General features: G+C 38.0%; 1 protein-coding gene across 2 annotated transcripts; it reads right to left on the reverse strand.

Annotated features, from left to right (window-relative positions):
- Positions 1-11,064: 11,064 nt before the first annotated feature.
- LOC144984493 (uncharacterized) lies at positions 11,065-16,337 on the reverse strand. 2 transcript variants are annotated; one of them, XM_078933062.1, is made up of 5 exons: positions 16,185-16,272; positions 15,976-16,101; positions 15,041-15,127; positions 11,966-12,060; positions 11,065-11,827 (listed from the first exon to the last, which is right to left on the reverse strand). In XM_078933062.1, exons 2-5 carry the CDS (start codon positions 16,043-16,045, stop codon positions 11,717-11,719), a joined length of 363 nt encoding a protein of 120 aa, XP_078789188.1. In that variant the 5' UTR covers positions 16,046-16,101; positions 16,185-16,272; the 3' UTR covers positions 11,065-11,716. The 2 variants fall into 2 exon arrangements, 1 of the variants encoding a protein (XP_078789188.1); XR_013648223.1 differs by lacking the exon at positions 15,976-16,101 and having other exon boundaries at positions 16,185-16,337.
- Between the last annotated feature and the right edge of the window lie 332 nt (positions 16,338-16,669).

Here is a 16,669-nt window from a genome sequence, read left to right on the forward strand (position 1 = left end):
TATCTTGCAAAAAATACAAGCAATGTGGAAAACTTCACCCAGGTGTTGTCTGAGTCAAACAGGTTGAATTTTTGGCTAAAGATGTCCTGGATCGATTTAAGGTCAGTGAACCGGATCGTTCAAAATGAACGAATCGTATTGTCAACCACAAATTAGGATATGAGTAGAATCATTGTTAAAATTAATCCTTACACCTCTACGTATAACAGACGTCTTCTCTGTCTTCTCAGACCACAACCAGTTCCAGCAGATGGAGTCTAGTTATTTTAGAAGTTATTGCTCTATTGTTCCATTTGGAGCTACTTTGCATCCCCACTATACTCTATTACTTGCGTGGTACAGATATTACGCAGAAACCCCTTTGACATAATCCATTGTTCCCTTATTAAGGCTATTGCAAACACATTTGAAACAATTTGGTCTGGAAAAATCTAGAATGTCCCAGATTATAGCAAGAGTATTGAATATTGTTGGGTTTGATATTTCTTGACAATTGGCACTTAAATGTACCACCGTGTCCATGAAGACTACAATAACAACAGCTTGTGAAAAAGAGTCTTCCAGTTCTCTTTTACAGTACTTTTTACTGTTTTTTTTCTGAAACCCCAATCCAACTCCTTACAAGGCAGAGATGAAATTACAGCTTTGCTGTTTTCCCAGACATGAGGTTGTCTGTCATGTGGTATGACCGCATTGCTTATAATCAAAAACACTTTCAAGAAACAAATCTGTGAAGTCTCTTGTTCATCCAGAATGGTTCTAAAGTTTTCAAAAGGGTCATCTGGACTTTGTTTTTAAGTTGAAAAACGTTTCCCCAAACTAAGTCCAGATGAGCCTTATTTCAACTTTTTTGTGCTACTTACAGGAAGCCCTTACAAAAGCACCCAAACATGGAATCTGTGCTACACTTTTTTCTAAAACCCAAACTCTACTCAGGTTGAAAGTTTAGGGCCAATTCTTATAATCCCCAGAATGTTCCCCTCCTTGGATGGAACAGCCAATTACTTGATTGGTACTTCAGATCCAGCTTTGTGAAGCCAAAACATCCACTCTGGCTAGGAACAGATAAAATGTGCCTGTTTAGTGTTTTTCCAGCTGGGTTGATCTAAAGCGGCAGGATTACAACCAATAGCCTGAGTATCTTTTACATCGACAAGAGGCTTTAGATGACAGCCTTCCAGTGTCACCGCGGCTGCAGCTGTTTTAAATTGTCCAAATGAAAATGGCAGTAATTTGCTACCTTTCATGAGAACTTTACATCAATTTGGGGACATAAAAAGAAGAAGAAACATGAAACCCTCCGTATTCGACACAGCGAGAAATGACTGAAGAAGACAGCACACCGAAGGAGGTAGAGGAGAACAAGCATAAAAACACACGGTGCTCCATAAAAGGCAATCTGATTTTCAAAAATGACTATATTGTTAGCGTTCCACCTGGCAAAAGCTTGCACATACTGGGAAGTGCAGCTGTGCAAACAGACACACACTCACCTCAGCAAGTGCAAAATGCAGTTTTTCAAGTTTTCAAGCATACTCTCATGGGACACCATGTCAAGTAAATCAGTTTTTTCATCATCTAAAAGTGGTTCTCCAGGCCTTCGTGTGAGCTGATGTGGCAAAATTTCCACTCTAAATAGGACACAGCGATGAAGCCTGAATCCACTTCTTAATGCTTTATGACTCCGACAGTCAGACAGGAGTGTGATTACACTCCAGATCATTTTCATAATTATAGGGAATGTGCTAGATCAATCTTGTCGTATTATTTCCTCGAGCTGTTTACTTTCTTTGACCTAAACAATACGGTCATGTATCACACTGTAATAGTTCAGTGTCACGGTTCATCAGTTTGTCAAGGTGCAATACGTTTCCGCACAAATAACCGAACTGTGAGTTAAAATGAGCAAGTCCTGCCACAAGCATCAATAAATGCCAAGTATCTCGAAATTATGAATATTATTTAATCTCCCAGCACTCTGAAGCTTTGCTGTATATTATTGCAAAATGTCATCTTACTTTTCAATAGCTCATCAGGCTGAATGGAGGAAGTGTGTCATCATGTATGCTTTCAACAACATCTCTCCCGGAAGACTGCGGAAATCCTTCTCTCTTTCAGTGTCTGCCGTGCTCTCTGGCTAGCTGACATTTAGACTGGAGTGAAGGCAGATGGACTAGAGGAAGTCATAGAAAGGATTCTTCCCAGAAAAGGGACACAAGCCTCCTCTACCCTCCCAGGGCCTGACCCGGCCACCCACATCTGAAATCAATATGCTCAGTCATTCAGAGAGGGGAGCATTTTAAATCAGGGATGAAGGAAGTCTTTTTGTTACATATATCCGAAATATTCAACCACTTCCCTTTCTAAAAGCTCTGAATTATACCGACTCCAACTTCGATGAACATTTTTTATATCAGTTTGTTTAAGGAAATATTAAATACGTTTGATTGGGTTAGGGAATGGGAGGCAAACCATTTTTTTTTCTTGATGGTTTTCACACTGAATTCAATAACAATCTAATATAACTCATATATCATGGGCTGCATGTAGATGATGCTCATCAAGGATTGGGGAAACACACTGAATAAATCTATAAATTTGCATTTTAAATATTTTAGATTTTTATCTCAGAATGGATCAGAGTGAAACAATAATGGCTTTCCATGGACAGAAATCAGTAATCATGAAAAAAAGACAGATAATTCTCATCCACTTCTACCCTCCAAGCAGATATTTGTTAAAAGGAGAAATGGATTAACACTGACTCACTCGCATAGGCATGAAGTATGTTGAAGGGAGACACCCAACTGCACAGTTGGAGGATAGGAATAAGTTATCCTCTTCAAGTTCCCTTTTAGGGTAAACTAAGCATCTTACCCCAAAACCTCATTCTGCAAACAAACATGGATTTTCATAATGGGTAATATGAGTAAAGCACAGTAGCAGAGCTTTAAGAACACAAGTGTTCTGATGGTTAACCATTAGCTCTGTTCTCAGCTTTGTGTTTAGCACTCTTCTGTGTTTGTGTCCATCATCCATCCCTGCATACCCCTCATCACAGCACACATTAAGCTGATCCAAATGATTCCCTAGAGCAGTGCACAAGTGCAAAGTCTAAGTCTTTGCAGAGAGAACTGAATTGTAGACAATAACGTAACTATTATAGGGTAAAAAAATAAACATATTTGCTTGCAGAACACACTTACCAGCTAAAGCTAACAACTAATCGCCTGAAATGCACATTATGGCATGAAAATCATTGTGTCAAGGTGCATTAATGTGTAAATAAAAATACCCTACAAGCTTTACATTTGTGAAATACCAACAGGTTTTAGGTAAGGTAAACATTTTAAAAGGCACTGTTCTCTTGGTCTTTATTGGTTGGTGTGGAAGTATGGATAAAGATGGCAGAAGAGAGTGTAGGCTTTGAAAGAGAATCACAACAGCTAAAGAATGTTTGGACTGAAAGCCAATAAAGATGCTATAAAACATGTTACACTGGTTGCATTTTTTAGATCAGTTAGATCAGTCAATTTGATCGAATCAGATCATAAAAAATGAACTAAAATCCACTATGAATTCTATTAGCAACCGAAAATTATACTATGAATTAAAATATTTGTTAAAATGAATCGTTACACCCTTGGTTATGACAGTTTTGCTTCTTAAGTCTAGTTGGTGTAAGTTTTCTACATTTTATTGTATCATTTACCTTTCATTTTGCAACATATTTTATCTATTATCATTAATAAATAATCATTAATAATAATTCCTATGTGTTTTTTCCTACTTATATATTTTTTATTGGAATACATACTTTGAATAAGTGATATTTCAGGCAGAGGTTTTGTATTCCATCTATACAATTTTTTACCATTTGTAATTGAAAGCACTTTTTGACAAAACAAGTAGGCATTAAGGTAAAATAGAAACAGTTTATTGCATTTCTGTCTTGTTTGTTAACCGTTTCCATCCATGTTAGTACAGCTGAGAAGCATCAGGTGTCCAACGGGGTAATTCCACTGATGAGAAAACAAAGATCAGGGAAATCCCACTGACAAAAAAAACCCCAACTTCACATAAAAGTTTATCATTTTTCAGAGACCTGATATGATGTTCAGAGGGTTTTCCCTCCTAGCCATGATAAAAGCTTCTTTTGTCATCAAAGTCCTCAAGTCTGTCATCTGTACGATGACAAGGTTGGAGTTCTGCTTTCATCTCAAACCAGATTTTTTCTCTCTCCTCTGGCTTCATACACACTTTAGTTAGGCAAACACCACATGCACTAGTTTACCTTTTCAGACTCGTTTCAATGCATTTCACAGGGTATATTTCTGTCACAGCTTACTATACATCTTCACTTCCTGTATAACAACATTCTTTATGGCTATTTTTGTGCAATAAAATTTCTGCATAGAATAAAGTGTTTTGAAAATTCCCAACACAAACTATTTGAGGTATATGAGTGATAAATACACCAACCTTCATAAAAGATAAATTCAAGACAAGGATACGGTGCTGAAATTTATAACCAATGCTGGACAGATCTGGGTGCTCCATCTTCCTTCTCAAACACAGACTGTTGGTGTTTTTTTGTTTTTTTTTAAAAGTCATGACGATGAGTTAGCTGAGACGTAAATCCAGGATGTTTATAGGTGGGAAAGTTTAATTATTTGTGGTAAATATGGCCATCCTGTGGGGGCTGTTGTGTTGATGTTAATATCAGCTGCAGATAAACAGTGCAACTTCCTTCAATGACAACAGTGGACTACTATCATACATTTGTTGTTGTCTAAGCTAAAAGGTTGGTCGTGGATAGTTTAATGGATTTGATACTTAAGTATTTTTTAACTCTGCTTACATGAGGGAAATAGAGCAAGTTTTAGATTTCTGTCAGAAATCTAAAGGACATGTCACAGAGCCACTATTTACTTTTTGCGCAGATTCCATTGATGAAAATTGGTCATAAGTGAATATAAATGGAAAAAGTGAGAAAAGTTTTGGTCTTTACGTGAAATTTTCACAGATGTATCATGAATGAACCATGTTAAAACCACAGAAGTACGAATAAACAACGCAAAGAACACATAAATCATTGTAAAAGTCGCACAAAACGCAAATCGTGCATAAACCGTGTGTGATTTTTGCACTGTTTATGTGCAATTTATTTGTTATTTGTGCAAATTGATGAATGACTAACGCTATCAACGCTTATGAATTACGTATATCAACCATGTATCACAAAAGACTAAAGTTTCATATGTGGAAAATGCGCAAATTGTGCGTCGGAAACAGTGGAATTATTTCATGACACATTCTTCAACAGATTGAGAAACATTTAGAAAAAATGCATGACGAGATTTATAGAGAAATCCGTCAGGTCAAGGCACATGTCTCATTCCTGCCGACTTCAGCACAGAGGACTGTGGATGTCTCTGCACGCCGTCACACTGTCAAACTGTCAGGAAAAGGCAGGGGATGCCGGACAGACAGGAAGATTCAGGAGTGTTCAACAGAGTGGGAGAGCAATGCCAGGACCGCTTAACTTAAATATGGCTACAATGTGATCCTCAAAGTAATTTAAGTTGTCCTGAAAGATGCACAGATTGAATACTTTAAAAATTGTTTGAATAATGTAGCATTTGATCGTGACGTAATTTAAGGTCAAATATTTAAAAATGTATTTAAAAAATAATCTGCACATATTTATGACTTTTGATACTTGATCTGCATATGCTATGATTTCAAAAATAGTGTTAACTCTAATTATATTCATGATTGTTCTAATAAGAAAATAACCTGCACATATATTTGATACTTTATCAATATATTCTATGAAGATTTCTGAAACAGTGTTATGTCTATTTTTTTATATGTCTAAGCATAGCCATGGTTTTTCTAATGAAAAATAATCTGCACAATTGATTTTCATGTGCTTTGTTGATTGATTGATTTCTAAGATAGTGTTGTCTATTTTTACATAATTATTAAGCACATCATCTTTGTCATGTGATTTTTTGATACTTTAGGATTATTAATTCTTTCTGATAAAAAGTTATGAACTGGTTAATGACAAATCACGTCATGAATCACGTAGAACAGGGGTGGGATAATATAAATTCGCTTCCTTCCACTTCCTTTCAAGCAATCTTTGATTTAATGTCTAATTATCCTAAGTTTGATACATCTTTGTATAAATGTATAACTGCTGATTGTATTGTTTTGTGCATTAATCTTGCTTTGATTGCATGAAATGAACCATTTCAAATCAAATCAAATCTTAACACAAGTGTACCCAAAACAATACAATATATTTAATTAACTATTTGAAAATTCCATCCTGTTTGTAAAAGGTTAGAGACAGAACTACAAAAAACAAAATATGCTAAAGTCTGTACATATTCTTCCAAGACTTCCAAAAATGATTTGTTGAAAACAACATCAGAATACACAAAAACATTTCAGTTAAAATAAATAATTAAGCAAAATAACATTAAAGTTTAGATAAAATAAAAAGAAGCACAGGGTCAAAATAACACATTTCTTGTTTTAAGTTATGGATATTTTGGAAGGTGAGAGGACAAGATGATACACAAATGCTGCATGCAATGATCAAAACAGGATAAATGTATTTTGGCCTTTTTTAACTTTTGCGTTTAATTAAAACAGACATAAATGTCCCCCCCAGTGAAAAAGCATTAAAATCGTCCATTTATTTAAACTTAAAAACACATGGACTACAGTCAGTTGTCCAAAGTTTTTCAGAGGTGAAGGCCCCCCAGCAGTCCCTCTGCAACCTCCAAGGGCAATCCTAATGAATAGTGAGATAGATGATAAATGTAGCCATATGGTGGAGCCGGCTGGCCAAGACAGAAGTGCTAGCAAGCTCTGCTAAACATGCACACATAAACACACGCCGCAGCCCTCCTTTAACTTTTTCCTTGCAAGAAAGGAAGAGTCATCAAACTCTGGAGACGGCAGTAGGTGGGGATTAATGACCTCCAGGTCCTTTAGATGGGAGTACGATGACCAACTGTGAACTCAAAGCTGCACTTCCTGCCCTGAAGTTCCAACCCAAAATTTAACGAGGGCTCAAACTCATCTGCATGTGCCAGATTGTCACCCAACAGCAGTGACTGTTTCATTTCAAGAGTTGCATATGTCTCACTCACAACTGTAAGAATTCTTCCTCATTTAAATCTGTGTGTGAGGCTTCAGCGCGTCACCGCAGAGGCAGCCATATGTTGTCTGTCATTTTCTTGTTTCCTCTCCTCCACTGTATGCAATGCTCCATCCTCATTACCATTCGACACACATACTCCATCATGCTCACACTCTGTAGCTGCAGAAACACACAATAGCCTACAGACACGCCCACGCCAACTTTTCTGCGCAGAAAATCGTGGACCGAAACACGGCAAACAAGCCATTGTTCTCCTTTCACGGCAGATGCTATCTGTCTCTAATTGGCTCAGCAAAAACAAAGGAAAGGCCTTGGATGCTGCTGCATCTGTGCTGTTTCAGTCCACAGGGATGCCCTCCGCCCGCAACGACAAACATAAAGGGTCCTTGGATATAGCTGACCTCTGTGCTGCGTAACAAAAGGCCAATTCCTGATTACATGGCACAGTTTCAGGGTCCGTGATGAATCAGTAAGCAGCAAACACGCTTTAAGAGAGCGCCGTGAAAAAATGCCTCGAGGGATGAAGAGGAGCAGTGAGCGATGGAGGTGTCCCGAGCTCCAAATGCAAATACTGTCCAGACTCTTCTCACGAAGGCAAAGAAGCGGTCGAAATGTTGTCTTCAAAACAAAGGCACAACTTCAAAAATAATATATGTGAGACAGTCACAGTTGTCGAAAGTTCCAAAAAAAAAAAAAAAGAAATGACAACATGAGAAAGTGAGGTTGTGTTCACTGTGGGAGTAATTTGTGTTGATGAAGTTTAGTTCAGCTTTTTAGACAACAGTGTGATATACGACCAGACCAATGGCATCATTGATCTTTACTTTAACTGCAGCAGTGCAGTGGCACTTGTTGGTGTGCCATTGCAGAGGGAGGGTAAACAGTTACTGTACTCTCCCCACTAAAGGGGAAACTGGGTTACAAGACGCATAAATGGTCTATCTCTGAAATGAGGTCATGGTGTAGTGGTAGGACGATCGACCTATGATCGGAAGATTACAAGCCTGATTCCCGCCTTTCAAAGTGTCCTTGGGCAACACACTGAACACCACCATTCCTCTGGTGGCAGGTTGGCGCCATTGTTCGGTGGTGAAGCCACCACTAGTGTGTGAATGAATGTAAAGCACTTTGGGCCTCTGAGGAAGGTAGAAAGCGCTATACAAGTATACGCCATAAGGCGCTTTAAGCCAAACAAAAGAGTCAGAGATAAGTCAGACAGTCAGTCAGACTTTTTTCTGGGGAATGTCATCAGAAGCCACAACATCAGCTGTAGATAGCTATGTCTCCTGATGACACAAGACCAATAGAAGCACTTTTTAACTGTATTTTAGATGTGAAATCATGCATGGAAAATATTCTTTTGCAGGTCAACCAGGAAAAAAAATGAAATTTTCGTCATTATTCCTGAAGCCAAGAGAGAGAAGCAGCTATTGAGGCTAAAATGACTTTCATTAAGCCATTCAGAAACAGTCAGAAACCTGATTTTTGACTCTAAGCTAACTTTTATCCCTCATATAAAACAGATCTAGCTAGGGTCCGCCCACTACTCTCTCTTGCTGAAATGGAGATGCTAATGCATGCTTCGATCATCAGTAGAATTGATTATTGTAACGCCCTTCTAGCTGTTCTTCCAAAAAACAACATTAAGAACCTTCAGCTTCTCCAGAAATCATTATGCAGGAGTTCTCACCATGACCAGGAGGCGGGCTCACATCACCCGATTTTAAAATTCCTGCATTGGCTCACCATTTGCCATTTGCAGATACTTTTTAATAGTTTTATGTCTTAATGGTCTTATGTCTTCTTATCTGTCAGATCTTTTAGTCAACTATGAACTCTCGTGGACTCTGAGATCCTCTGGCACTGGTCTATTAACCCTTCCAGCTGTAAAAACCAAAACTTATGGAGAGGCATCTTTTCAGCACTATGGCTCTCGTTTATGGAACAGTCTGCCAGAGAACCTGAGAGCCGCAAAGAGCATTGATGCTTTCAAGAAAAGGCTCAAGACCCATCTTTTTAACCTGGCCTTTAGCTAATTCTACCATTTTCAATTGTTTTAATTTATTTTGTATTTATTAATTTATCCACTTTATCATATTCAATGATTTTACACAGGACTATTATAATTCATTTTACTATTCATTATGTCCCATTTTATGGGTAATTATTCATTTATTTTGCTAATTATGGTTACCTTTTATTTTAATTATTACTTCCAGAGCTTCCTCACCACCTTGCTGTGGTGTCCCTGGGTCCCCGCCTGTGATGCTGCATCTGGCTGTCTATGCAGCTATTCACAGAGAGGGAGGTTCCAAATATTAACATTTACACCAACAAACTTTTTCTGTGCTCAGCCTCTTTCCCAAACGTTTATCTCCATCATTTGGGTGGGAGGCGTGAATTGGATAAGGGGTTCTGTGTGGGTCAGGGTGGGGGCTTAGTTTAATTTTTTAATTGTTGTGCTTGTTTTCTGTGTTTGTTTTGGTGTTAGGCACTTTGTGTTATGTTCTATATGAACAATGCTATATAAATAAAGATTGATTTGATTTGACAAATAAAAAAGACAAAAATACTTCTTCATAGCACTTACCCACAGTTGTAAATATCTTGATTTGCATAGTAGCACTCTAGGTAGTATCAAACAGCACCCTCTTGTGGCAGAAGGTTTCAATAACATGCATCTTTTCCTTTTTCCCAGGTTTCTTCATCCCAGTTTAATTGCCAAATGATTTTGGTTTTTTTTTCGTAATCGACAAAGCAAATTTGCAATAATAAAGAGAATCGTACCACTTAATGTTGTAGCTGCAGCATCCAAATCAGTAGCTGTTGAAATATTCAGGGATGACGCTGACCAAAAAGCTGAAGAGTTTCCCTAATTTTGTTTTTTCAACATCAAATTGCAAAGGCTGAACACATAAATAATTCATGGAACCCCTTCAGCACTTCCAGGTCGGTTTCCATCTTTAGTCATCATTAGCTCAACCTTCACTGATTGATAACCAGCACTTTTTTTTCTTTTTTTCCTTTTGATTACATTGTATTGGCCGTGTGGAACTGTGTATCTGAACATGAGGGGGGCGTTCATCTCTGCAGCTTAACACGCAGCTCAGTGGTTTCTAATTCTGACTTAAGCTGTCTGCACATCCAAGTGACAACTACAGCCCAACTGTTAATAAAAATAATCTAATTCCATTTTTCAAGTGACCATTATTCCTGTAATGTGTTGTCACAGAGCTTACATTCGCCAACAGATCCTGCGTGCTCCAAACAAGCACTTCATTTGCGGCACTGAACCAGCACATGCATAATAATGCCTCTATTTGCATATATTATGTCAGCCTGTTTGGTGTGTTAATGCTTGGTAAATTCTGGGAGTAATCGCTCAACTGACGCTCTAATTGAGAGTTTGTTAATTGGTCACACTGATGCTCTGACACTTGCTAATGCCGGCGGGTATATCCTTCGCTTCAGAGCCGCACAGCTAAAGGAAGGCTGCGTTGTTGCCCGTCTCAGGTTTTCCTAGTGTTGCACAATAATGCGGTCATTAGATGTTCTCAGAATGCAGATTTGATATCTGATTTCCTACATTTTGGAGCGTGAAAGTATCAAACGAGAAGATCAACTTTTAAAAAGGACGTGCCGAGTAATTTTTTTTTTTTTTTTTACTAAAAGGACTAAAAGGAACACACTTTTTTAGAATTTGGATAAGCAGGCGAGGATTATTTAACACTTCGCTTTAATACTTTTGTAGGCTGACAGGAAACACAGCAATGACAGTCAATTTTTGCAGATTTTTGATACTTTGCATTGGTTCTCCTATACAATTTCAAAGGATATTAAACATTAAACATTAAACAATGACAAAAAAAAAACTTGAAGAATTATAAATTAAATTTGTTTTATTTAAAACATTTAGCAAATGTTAAAATAGGTTTGATTTATTATTATTTATTATTATTGATTTATTAGCACACATTTATAAATACATTTAAATGCAGAGTTTTGGTCCTGAAGACGTTTAAACCGTCTATTCTACATCACTAAAATTCTATTAATGAACAACAAACTTCCAAAAGAATGTGTTTTGTCCAAAAAAAAGGCTTTCATTAGAACAATGGACAGCGTAAAAGCACAAACGCAACACAAGAAAATGTTCATAATAAGTGTGGCTGCATGAAGAACGCTCAAAATGTACATTACTGTGCCTACAATTACTGGAAAAAAGACGCCGCCTCAACCGCACAACACACTCTTCTGGGCTGCATCACTAACTCCCAATCATAAACATAAATAATGCAAAGATGTTTGGCTGTGCACTGAAGTAACAACTGAAAGTTAAATGACTTAATATTTATGAAGAATGAATTCAAACTAACATTTTTTTATCAAGTTCTTTGGAAGTCCAACGAAAAGCAGTATTTTACTCCCTTAAAGCTTGTTTCTGTATCTATTGCATTCTATAAGACAGTCTGACCTCTGTCAAAGGTCAGTGCACAGCCTACTGTGTTACCTACACGCGTGTCACCTTGCCGATTACTTCAGATGCTTCAGTTGCTCTCGGTTTGCAGAACTCTCAAACCTAAAGCCCTCTATGATCAAAGTCTCTCCATCCTCGTCTGCACGGCCCGAACTCTCCAGCACCATCTGTCACAAACCACACGTTTTGGTTTTTGAAATCATCCAGGCTATCAATTCTCCTTTTTTAAGTAGAGGAACAATAAATGCTAACACTTCTATGGTTCGAGTTTGTTCTGGTAGTTGTTTCCCTTCAAGTCAACGTACCGCTCCCCCTTCGCTCTGCCTGGAAAGGTCAGCAGCAGGAAAGGAGCTGAGCTTCTCCTCTATTTCGCTCATTAACAACTGAGCCTCCAGCAACACTGTTGATGACAAAGACACAGAAATGTCACGGTGGTTTCCTCTGTGAAGGCAGTTCATAGTGCATTTGGTGTCCAAGGAAAAAAACAAAAGTCTGTTCTTGTGATTTTATGACCGCTGGAGACTCGTCATAGGTGCTTACACCCACTCACCTCACCTGAGCAGGTTCCTCTGACAAACTCAGTTTAGAAAACAGTTTATGTGCATGGATCAGATCTCAGATTTACAAATCAACCCAAAGGGCTTTTTTTGGGAGCACACTTTACCAGTTTTAACAGTAGCAGGGGGGGGACATTTTTACAGCTTCTTTTGCAACTGCGATAAAAACAAAAATCAGGCATTTCAACATGTCCAGGACATTTGTTATGGTTTCTGCTTCAGTTGGACTCTGGCCGACTAAATTATGCAAGAATGTAAATCATTTTCCTTCCATCCAGATGCTGAAAAGCAGGCAAGTGGTGAATATCTGCAGAATTAGCCGTAGCAAAGAAGACCATTAGAGAACGGATTACACACGAGAAATCTCAGGTAATTACCAATCCATAATCGTCTAAATGATTATTGAAACCAGATATTTGCTTATGACAAGAAATAGGCCCTGTTGACAAGGGTGGGGACAGGACGCCACTCCACTGCTTCAAACCAATGAAAAATGTAACCCTGACGATAAACCCATCCAGACTTTACCTATGACCTCCAGTTGGACAGAGTCTGTATTGCTAGTGTGCAAAAGATGAGTAAGAGGAGAAGAAGAAAATCAGTTTCTAATCTTTTTATGATTTTTCAAAATAAAGTGTTTCCTGAATTTCCATCTAAATCTCCACGTCAGGTAGAGCAGGAGGTCTTAGGCTAGGGGTCGGCAACCTGTGCCTCTCAAAGAGCCATTTGGATCAGTTTCCCACTAGATGAAAGCACAGGGAGCCGCAACACTAGGTGTGATAGAAAAAAAAAATGTTTGCCGATATATCGCAATAGTTCATTTGGCAATGATTGTATTGATTCAAAATGCTGTCAGGATATTTATTTAATTATCTATTTTAATTATTTATGAGCGTGATATGTCCTTTGATCTTTGATCCATTTTCCACAACTTTGAATAGACTTTTCTGTCTGTCAAACTCCCAGAGTTAAGATGAATGAGATGATGGAAACAAATTCACTTTGATGCAGACTCCTTACTATTTATTTAATGATTAATTTATTTAAATCCAGTAAACCCAATAAATTATGTTAATTTTATGGATGACAACTATTTTTTATTAGGAAGCAGCTGTTAGTTTGTCTGGAATCATAAGCGGTGAGTCTAAGCCCCGCCCCTCGCCTCTCTACCTGTTCGTTTTTCCCCCCCGCGTGCAACCCCCCCTCCAGCCTGTTCTACACAGACAGCGCAACACACGGTCATCATAAAAAGCAAGGTGACAGGATAGTAGGGGCGCCCTGATGCAAATTTAATGAATTTTAAGCCGAAATGGGTGGTTTTAGTCTAGGGGCTTAAAATACACGCCCCCTCCGTGTGTTCACACTGCTCTCTTCCTCCTGCCAGCTCGCACTGCTCGACGGTGTTAAAGGCACCACGACAATCTGAGAATATGATAGTTATTTTACAAAAACACAGAGAGCCGCAGCACAGGGATGCGGCTCCGGAGGCGCCGGTTGCCGACCCCTGTCTTAGGCTTTGACTTGTGTTAAAAAATAAAATAAAATTAAAAAAAAGTCATTTATTCCAAAGATGTAGAGAGCACCTCCGTCGTCTGACTGCAGCAGAAAAACTAAGTTAACTGCAAATTGGGGTTATCTGTAATTAATGATTGGTGCGTCTTCTCCAGCTCTCTCTGTACTCACTTAACCTTAAATCTATAAGGATTTAATAGAACTAATAGACAGGAAACACATAAATAGATGGGTTGATACTAAACCCTTCTAAGGTTTATCTCAACCTCACCAGTTAAAAAGTGGAGAGCAAATTTGGAAGACCCGTTATTTTCTAGGTAGGTTTATTTTGTAACAACGCTGTTCTAAACAACACTCGGATCTCGAAGTACTGCAGGATTAAAATTTGCAGGATTAAAAGTTGCGTGCAAACATAAAAAACAAGCCATTTTAGATTTTTTAACACAGCTGTACAGAAAAACCCAGGAAGAACAGGAGCAAATTACTGAGGCGTATCCGAAATACTAAACCTCCTATCTGCAAATGTTTCGATTTTGAGTTTAAAATGGACAACTCCACATTTTAAGTGAATCTGCAAGAAAACCCTAAAAAAGGAGGTTTTGTGTTTTGGTCATCGATATGCTTTCATGTGTGAAGACTTGAATCATTCAGATTCTGGATGAATTTACGGCAGATTTGGATGGAGTGTCAGTAGCTGAAGCTGACTTTAATGATTTCCAATTTTTTGTGCATGGCCGTACAAAGCTGCACTCTTTCATTGCTGCTTCTCCTCCTCCAAGCCCCAGTTGCTGTTGTTCTTAAGCACCTGCCCCCTGTACTCTCATCTTTCACCCCTTCTGCCCTGCAAGGCTGTTATTTGCCATCATCAGCACAGATGCAGGCTGACCAGGTGTTGGAGCGTCCCGCCTTTCAGCTTGTGTCACAGAAAATAAGGTTGCACCTCCTGCTTAACAATTGTTAAGGGCTGCAGACTATTTGGTTTGGAGCAACACCCAATTCTTCACGCTTATTTTCAACTCTCTGTTGGACTGCATGCCTTTAAATGCAGTGGTTTGTGCTTGTTATTAGCCTCCGTGTCTTCGTAAATCAGGTCCAAAGTGCCATTGATAAAGTCATGTGTTCTATCTGATCATTTTAATACCTACATGTTTTCTTTACACGGCCATAACGTTTGTGAAGGTATTTGAGCACGGCTGGGTGCCAAAATAAATCGATAAAAGATGGACAGACAGACAAGAGTTCAGGGGCATGAATAAGCTATGAGGTGAGGAAACTTTCACACATCCCATGAAAGGTTGCGATAGATCTTACTCTCAGGGGTCGTTGAGGTGTCCATCACAAGTTCCTCTCCAAGTGTTCCGTCTCCAAAAGAACTTTCTCCTAAACTCACTGGATTACCTTAAGGAATAACATTGAGATTTTGAACAGATCTGCTCTAGAACATTACATTGAGCCTCGAATTACTAATATCCCTGACAAATGTTGACTTAAAATGACTTTTATAAAGTAAAGAATGACAGACTGCTCTCACCTTGACCATGACTTATTTAAACCACCATCATAAGGGAGGGGATCCCACAAAGCCAGGACTATTACACTCAAAAACAGTTATTACCCATGGATCAGTCAGAGAGCTCCTAAATGAAGCATAGCTTTTATCCTTTTGATTTTTATTGCACTTTGAACTTTGGTGGCTATCTTTAATTTCATTGCACTCCTTAAATGATAAGCATTAAGCCTTTTATTATGTATTTCCTAAAAAAAATTATAATGCCACAAATGGCATCATTGTGGTTAAAAATAAATAAATAAATCATCATCTACTTACATTTGAACAAAACGGGACATTTGCCAGAACTTTTAATAATTAGCGGCTTTGATTTTGACTCAAAAAAAGACATAAAAGACAGAATCAGCACTTTGTGTTTAGTGTTTTTCTCAGCCAAATAATCAAGTCTGCTGCTTTCAAATCACTACCTAAGACAAAAATGTGTATGTGTTTATATGTTTTTCATCAATTCCTGATGAAAAAAATAACTAGCTTATTTGAAAATTATTTAATAAAGATCCATTTTAATGATCACTATATTTTAATTGTAATTTTAAATCATTAATTTGTCATCGATTGCTCCACCTTTCATCCCAAGATGAATATCTGTATATGATTTTTATTAATCTTATTTTGACAGCATGGAGGAAGAAAGTGCCGTTGGTGTTGGTGTCCCCGTTAACCCGTTTATGCTTACCAGCCGGTTGTTGTTGTGCGCCCTCTTGTGGAAAATACGCATTATGCCCATCACTTAACTCTGATGCCATTGCTAAAATGTTGCAATTTGCTCTCAGTGTAAACGTTTTTTGGAGCTGGTGCAGATCTAAAGACAAAATATTTTTTTTATAAAAACCGACTGGTTCCATATTTTTCTATTTCGTGAATCCTTGCTTATCTTTTTCTTACCGTGTTTTGCGCTGTCGCTGCTGTTGACTTCTTCTGTTGTTTTTTCGCTGCCCGCGTGTGACTTACGTCATGTGGTGTAATACCGCCACCTACTGGACGGTGTCGGAATTTAATAACAGAGGAAACCACCGTTTTCCTTGAAATTAAATCTTTTGACAAACGGTTTTGGGGTACTGGGCTGTATTAGCAAGAAATCACATGTGAATGTACAATTATGTATTTTAAAAATATATAATTTCGCAATTTTTTAGGTGATTCTGGTTATTTTTCAAATGTATTCTTCTCTACTTTACATATTCCTTTTAACAACAATTATTTATGAAAATTGATATAATGGTTTTTGCTAACATGAGGTTTTGAAAAACTGTTTTTATTTATAATTTTTATGATCTCTATTGTCTCTTGGTTAAAAAAGGGGTTTTGATTTGTGAGCTTTTACTAATGTCTCACTATTTTCTTTTCTTGTTGCTGTCTTGTTTGACATC

This window comes from Oryzias latipes, chromosome 16 (genome assembly GCF_053564925.1).
Source record: "Oryzias latipes strain Hd-rR chromosome 16, Olatipes_Hd-rR_3.1".
Classification (NCBI taxonomy): domain Eukaryota; kingdom Metazoa; phylum Chordata; class Actinopteri; order Beloniformes; family Adrianichthyidae; genus Oryzias; species Oryzias latipes.

Bases quoted from the DNA above. Each gene is read 5' to 3' on its own strand.
- LOC144984493 (XM_078933062.1), bottom strand. From the start codon at position 16,045: ATGGCATCAGAGTTAAGTGATGGGCATAATGCGTATTTTCCACAAGAG. The intron at 15,128-15,975 runs GTAAGCATAAAC...TTATTCCTTAAG, and splicing joins CGCACAACAACAACCGGCTG to GTAATCCAGTGAGTTTAGGA. The intron at 11,828-11,965 runs GTACGTTGACTT...GGTTTGTGACAG, and splicing joins GGCAGAGCGAAGGGGGAGCG to ATGGTGCTGGAGAGTTCGGG.